Source organism: Sander vitreus, chromosome 20 (genome assembly GCF_031162955.1).
Source record: "Sander vitreus isolate 19-12246 chromosome 20, sanVit1, whole genome shotgun sequence".
Lineage (NCBI taxonomy): Eukaryota > Metazoa > Chordata > Actinopteri > Perciformes > Percidae > Sander > Sander vitreus.
Window position 1 is genome coordinate 29,706,751 of NC_135874.1, and position 7,500 is coordinate 29,714,250.

Consider the following 7,500-nt stretch of genomic DNA (forward strand, 5'->3'; position numbering starts at 1 on the left):
TAGTAACTAAAGCTGGAACAGATGACTGTAGTGGACTATCTAAAGTAACTAAAGTAACTAGTAACTAAAGTAACTAGTAACTAAAGTAACTAGTAACTAAAGCTGGAACAGATGAATGTAGTGGAGTAACTAAAGTAACTAAAGTAACTAGTAACTAGTAACTAAAGCTGGAACACTTGAATGTAGTGGAGTAACTAAAGTAACTAGTAACTAAAGCTGGAACAGATGACTGTAGTTGAGTAACTAAAGTAACTAGTAACTAAAGCTGGAACAGATGAATGTAGTGGAGTAACTAAAGTAACTACTAACTAAAGTAACTAGTAACTAAAGCTGTAGTGGAGTAACTAAAGTAACTAGTAACTAAAGTAACTAGTAACTAAAGTAACTAGTAACTAAAGCTGGAACAGATGAATGTAGTGGAGTAACTAAAGTAACTAGTAACTAAAGCTGGAACAGATGAATGTAGTGGAGTAACTAAAGTAACTAGTAACTAAAGTAACTAGTAACTAAAGCTGGAACAGATGACTGTAGTGGAGTAACTAAAGTAACTAGTAACTAAAGTAACTAGTAACTAAAGCTGGAACAGATGAATATAGTGGAGTAACTAAAGTAACTAGTAACTAAAGTAACTAGTAACTAAAGTAACTAGTAACTAAAGCTGGAACATATGAATGTAGTGGAGTAACTAAAGTAACTAGTAACTAAAGTAACTAGTAACTAACGCTGTAACAGATGAATGTGGTGGAGTAGAAGTAGAAAGTGGCATGAAAAGAAAAGACTCAAAAAGTACAAGTACCTCAACATTTGGACTGAAGTACAGTACTGGAGTAAAAGTACTTAGTTACATTACAGTGCTGGTTAGCGTAGCTTAGCTTAGCGTAGCTGTTGACCTTCTAGCCACCACTGTTTTTAGCTGCAGTACCGAGAGTCGCCACCAGAGAACCGCCCAATGTTTGGGAACAAATTTTTGCTCTGTGATTGGTCGGACTCTCCTGCTCTGTGATTGGTCGGACTCTCCTGCTCTGTGATTGGTCGGACTCTCCTGCTCTGTGATTGGTCGGACTCTCCTGCTCTGTGATTGGTCGGACTCTCCTGCTCAGCGATTGGTCGGACTCTCCTGCTCTGTGATTGGACGCTGGATGTTTGAGGTCAGTAACACATTGTTTGTTTGTTTCTCAGATGAAATGTTTCTCCTGAGACGTTGTGCTGCTCTGAGACCTCGTATCTCCAGACTGACTCACTCTTTACCCACTCTGACCCTGTTCACTAAGGTAACCTAGCAACCCTAAATTCTGACCCTGTTCACTAAGGTAACCTTGACAACCCTACAACTACACTCTTCTACCTACTGTCTCTCTCTCTTCCTGTCTTCTACAACAGGAAACAGATTCGGTTTCTTTGTTTCATTCATTCATACGAGTTGTTTAAAACTCTTTGATGTTTAAAACTCTTTGATGTTTAAAACTCTTTGATGTTTAAACTGTAATCACAGTTAATGTTGACAAGAAATCTGCTGATGGTAAACAAAGTTAAAATGAATGCTTTTATTTTGAAGTCAGAAGGAACTTCAGATGTTTTACTCTTTTCTCTGAGAAACCTCGTATAGAATGTCCTGTTATTAAAGTGTGTGTGTGTGTGTGTGTGTGTGTGTCTGTCTGTGTCTGTCTGTGTGTGTGTGTGTGTGTGTGTGTGTGTGTGTGTATATTAAATGTTCAAATGTCTAAAGTGTGTGTGTCTCTGTAGGATCCGTGTCCTCTGTGTGATGAAGCTAAAGAAGAGCTGGAACCTCTCAAACACAGAGTGAGTTACGTTTGTTTTTATCACTTCAGAGACGTATTGATCTGCAGTAAATAACCACAGTCATGTAGGTAGGAAACAGTCAAAGTAAATCCTGGAGAGTCATTAGTGTGCTCATATTATGCGTTTTGGCTTTCCCCCTTTCCTTTATAGTGTTATATATCTTTTTTGTGCATGTTATAGGTTTACAAAGTGAAAAAGCCCAAAGTCCCCCCCAAAGGGACTTACCATCTCCAACAGAAAACACTGTTCACAAACTGCTCCAAACAGCTCTATTGTAGTCCAGCCTTTACTTCAGAGACACGTTATAATGCTCACCTAGCTGCTAGCATGGCACGCCCTCATACTCTGCTTCTGACTGGCTAGTAGTCCTTACCTAGCTACTGAGCAGTAGTCCCTACCCAGCTACTGAGCGTAGTCTTACCTAGCTACTGAGCATGTAGTCCTTACCTAGCTACTGAGCGTGTAGTCCTTACCTAGCTACTGAGCATGTAGTCCTTACCTAGGTACTGAGCATGTAGTCCTTACCTAGCTACTGAGCGTGTAGTCCTTACCTAGCTACTGAGCATGTAGTCCTTACCTAGCTACTGAGCGTATAGTCCTTAACTAGCTACTGAGCGTGTAGTCCTTACCTAGCTACTGAGCGTGTAGTCCTTACCTAGCTACTGAGCGTGTAGTCCTTACCTAGCTACTGAGCGTGTAGTCCTTACCTAGCTACTGAGCGTGTAGTCCTTACCTAGCTACTGAGCGTGTAGTCCTTACCTAGCTACTGAGCGTGTAGTCCTTACCTAGCTACTGAGCATGTGCGACTGCCAACAAAGATGTTCCAGCAGTGAGAGGTCTCACTCTGTAGCTAAAACAGAGACCTGAACACAGGGTGAAAAGAGGAGCTGCAGCAATGAGCAGAACAACTAATATATATGTTTTGAAAATGAAACCATGTAAACCTGTTCTGATACAACCTCTAAATACAGTTATGAACCTGAATATGAGCACTTTAAGGTGTGTAGTTTAGAACATGTTAGCTGGTTGGGTTACACTGACCCAGCTCTGTTAGAGACCGATAATCTATGTCCTGTCTGTCTCGCTCTAACCTGTCTGTCACTCTCTAACCTGTCTGTCACTCTCTAACCTGTCTGTCACTCTCTAACCTGTATGTCTCTCTCTCTGCAGTTTGTCCTGCAGCAGGTGGACATCAGTCTCCCAGAGAACAGCGTCTGGAGAGACAGGTACAGCTGGGACATACCTGTCTGTCTCTCTGTCTCTCTCTCTCTACCTGTCTGTCATTATACCTGTCTCTCTCATTATACCTCTCTCACTCTCTAACCTGTCTGTGTCTCTCTAACCTGTCTGTCTCTCTCTCTAACCTGTCTCTCTAACCTGTCTCTCTCTTTCCTGTCTCTCTTTCTAACCTGTCTGTCTTTAACCTGTCTCTCTAACCTGTCTCTCTCTCTCTAACTTGTCTGGCTCTCTCTACAACCTGTCTCTCTCTCTCTAACCTGTCTCTCTCTCTAACCTGTCTGTCTTTAACCTGTCTCTCTAACCTGTCTGTCTCTCTCTAACCTGTCTATCTGCAGGTACAGGTGGGACATACCTGTTTTCCATCTGAACGGTCAGTTTGTGATGAAACATCGAGTAAACGTCATCCTGCTGGACAAACTGCTGCGGGATGCCGAGACATCACCGTGACGACGGACACCCAGACATCACCGTGACGACGAACACCCAGACATCACCGTGACGACGGACACCCTGACATCACCGTGACAACAATAAACGAGTCTCCATCATCAAACATTTTAACACGTTTATTATAATTTATGACAGAAATTATCTGATAAATAAAGATGTCAAACATCTTCACAGCAGCCATGTTGTTCTTTCTAAGGTTTGGACTGAAACATTAATATAACATTAATATAACATAATATAACATCAATATAACATTAATATAACATACTGTATATAACATTAATATAACATTAATATAACATAATATAACATACTGTATGTAACATTAATATAACATACTGTATATAACATTAATATAACATACTGTATATAACATTAATATAACATTAATATAACATTAATATAACATTAATATAATATAACAATATAACATAATAGAACATTACGATAATATATAAAATAAAATGTAAAACATAACATTAATATAACAATGTAACAATATAACATTAATATAACATTATTTTAACATTAATATTACAATATAACATTAATATAACATTAATATAACATAATATAACATTAATATAACATAATATAACATTTATAACATAATATAATATAACATTAATATAATAATATAAAATAATATAACAATATAACAACGTAACATATAATATAACATAATATAATATAACATTACTATAACATATATAACATAATATAATGTAACAATATAACATTACTATAACGTAATATAACATACTGTATATAACATTAATATAACATTAATATAACATACTGTATATAACATTAATATAACATTACTATAACGTAATATAACATACTGTATATAACATTAATATAACATTAATATAACAATATAACAACGTAACATATAATATAACATTAATATAACATTAATATAACAAATATAACATAATATAATATAACAATATAACATTACTATAACGTAATATAACATACTGTATATAACAATAATATAATATTAATATAACATTAATATAACATATATAACATAATAGAATACAACATTAATATAACATTACTATAACGTAATATAACATACTGTATATAACATTAATATAACATTAATATAACATTACTATAACGTAATATAACATACTGTATATAACATTAATATAACATTAATATAACATTACTATAACGTAATATAACATACTGTATATAACAATAATATAACACATTATAACCGACGAGGTGTCCTGTTATTCTCTGTTAACCGACACCTGAGGCACCTGACGCCGCCATCTCGTTAATATTTAACATCTGGCTCTCGGCCAATCACAGGGCGGCTGGGAGGCAGTGCACGGGTTGCTGGTTGCCATGGAGACGGTCAGGTGTGTGTCTGTGTGTGTGGGGGGGGGGGAGTTGTGTTGATGGCGTCCAGAGCAGAAGACGTTCAGTTAGCTCTGCAGAGAGCCAAGAGAAAGATCAGAGCACTGCAGCAACAAATCCACACGTAAGATATGAAATATATCTCCTGTATATCTCTAATATATCTCTAATATATCTCCTGTATATCTCCTGTATATCTTTAGTATTTATGTGTGTAAACAAACCAGAGCAGAAGATGTTCAGGTAGCAACAAATCCAACACAAAGTAAAAGATTATAAAGAGTTAAAGTATGTTTAATATTTACATCTGGAACAACCTGCAGATGAACAGTAGCCTGCAGGGCTAAATCTGGCACATTTACATGTTGGACCTTGTACTCGTGTTGATTAATTTGATTTGTCCCTTTTTTAAATAAAGAAACTGAAACATCTGAACGAGTCAGAGATAAAGATCCTCTTATCACTGTACAATTAGTACTTTACTGTGTTTTTTAATTTTTTTGTAATTTAGCCTTTATTTAACCAGGTGGGCGGTTGAGAACAGGTTCTCATTTGCAACGGCAACCTGGCCAAGAAAAGCATAAGTGTGCAAGACAACATACAGTTTCACATACAATATAATACAGAATAAAATAGGCTACATAAAAACAGGTTAAATAGGCATTACAAAGCAGGCGCAAAGTGAGGTGTAAGTAAGACGAATGATATGCGAAAGTGATGTTGGTAATAACACAATACATATAAATAGACAGTCTATATAAATGCTGAGATGTAGTAAAGAGTCAATATACAGTTATTGCAGATTGTGTTATACAAACATTGTGTGACACAAAGGTTGGAGGAATGACCGTTGAGCATACCTGGGCAGATGAATAGTACAAGAGGAAGTAAACAGAATGTGACAGCAATGCAGGTGAAGATGTGCATCTGTGCAAGTATGCAATGGGGCATGACCGAGGTAATGGATTACAGCAATGCAGTAAGGGGGGTGCGAGAACAGAGCATGAGTGATGGATAACAGTTAGCACGTACAGTGATCAGACAGGAGCTCAGACAGATGTACTTTGAAGGCAGTTAGTGAGATAAGGGTTTTGAGTTTCAGGCTTTTTTGTTGTTCATTCCAATCATTTGCAGCTGAGAACTGGAAGGAGTGGCGGCCAAAAGAGGTGTGGGCTTTTGGGGTGACCAAGAAGATGTAACTGCTAGAGTGCAGGTGGGTGAAGCTATGGTGACCAGTGAGCGTAGGTACAGCAGGGCTTTGCCTAGCAAGGATTTGTAAATTAGGTGGTACCAGTGAGTTAAGCGACGAGTGTGTAACGAGGGCCAATCGACTAATGCATAGAGGTTGCAGTGGTGGGTGTTATAAGGGGCTCTAGTCACGAAACGTATGGCACTATGGTAGACAACATCCAGTTTCTTCAGGAGAGAGTTTGAGTCAGTTCTATGAATGACATCACTAAAATCGAGAATTGGTAAAATTGTCACTTTTCAATTTTCACCAAGGCGAGTTTGGCAGCGTGAGTGAAGGAGACCCTGTTGCGGAATAGAAAACCAATCCTAGACTTAACTTTGGATTGAAGGTGGATTATGTGTTGCTGGAAGGAGAGGGAACTGTCTAACCAGACACCTAGGTATTTGTACACCGCCACGTTTTCTAGTTCCAACCCATCGAGCGTGGTGATGCTGATTGGATAGGCAGGGATGGGCAGCGAATGATTGAAAAGCATGAACTTGGTTTTGCCAGGGTTTAGCAGTAATTGGAGGTTTCAGAAGGAGTGCTGAATGGCATTGAAGCTCTCCTGGAGGTCTGATAGCACAGTATCCAATCAGGGGCCAGATGTGTACAGGATGGTGTCGTCTGCGTAGAGGTGGATTTGAGAATTCCCTACAGCAAAAGCCACATCATTGATGTATAGGGAGAAATGAGACGGCCCGAGAATCGAACCTTGTGGCACCCCCATAGAGACATCCATAGGTTCAGACAGCAGGCCCTCAGATTCAACACGCTGGACCCTATCAGAAAAATAGTTATTGAACCACACGAGGCAGTCGTGAGAGAACCTAAGGTTGTTGAGTCTGTCGATAAGAATACGATGGTTAACAGAGTCAAAGGCCTTGGACAGATCAATGTAGACGGCTGCACAGTAATGCTTTTTGTCAATGGTGGCTGTGATGTCGTTTATGACCTTGAGGGTGGCTGTGATGTCGTTTATGACCTTGAGGGTGGCTGTGATGTCGTTTATGACCTTGAGGGTAGCCGTGGTACAGACATGACCGGCACCGAAGCCAGATTGCGTAGCGGAAAGGATACGGTGGGATTGGAGATGGTTGGTAATCTGTTTATTGACCAAGCTTTCGAGGACTTTGGAAAGACAGGTTAAGATAGATATGGGTCTACAGCAGTTTGGGTTAGGGTGTTTCTACTGTGTAGTATTAGTACTTTACTGCAGTAAAGGATCTGAATACTTCTTCTGTTCCAGCTGCTGAATGAAGATGAGTTGATGAGTCAGAGTTTAAACTTTTGATAAGAGTTTGATGTTTTTTTGTCATTTGTTTGAATCTTTCTGATCAGAGATCAAATATATTTATATAAGCAAAACTACAAAGAGCCGTATGAAAGTGCAGCTAGAGAAA

The 7,500-nt window shown here is 38.5% G+C and overlaps 2 protein-coding genes across 2 annotated transcripts in view; both read left to right on the forward strand.

Moving 5' to 3' along the window:
* The window catches only part of c20h5orf63 (chromosome 20 C5orf63 homolog), a 6,432-nt gene extending 2,776 nt beyond the window's left edge, over positions 1–3,656 (forward strand). Inside the window, exons 2-5 of the mRNA XM_078276787.1 lie at positions 1,180–1,271; positions 1,744–1,800; positions 2,971–3,026; positions 3,375–3,656. Of these exons, the coding sequence (XP_078132913.1) occupies positions 1,185–1,271; positions 1,744–1,800; positions 2,971–3,026; positions 3,375–3,486 (312 nt within the window). The 5' untranslated portion in view covers positions 1,180–1,184 and the 3' untranslated portion in view covers positions 3,487–3,656. The remainder of the gene's footprint in view (positions 1–1,179; positions 1,272–1,743; positions 1,801–2,970; positions 3,027–3,374) is intronic.
* The window catches only part of mipol1 (mirror-image polydactyly 1), an 83,796-nt gene that overhangs the window by 2,928 nt on the left and 73,368 nt on the right, over positions 1–7,500 (forward strand). The gene's annotated exons all lie outside the window — the stretch shown is intronic.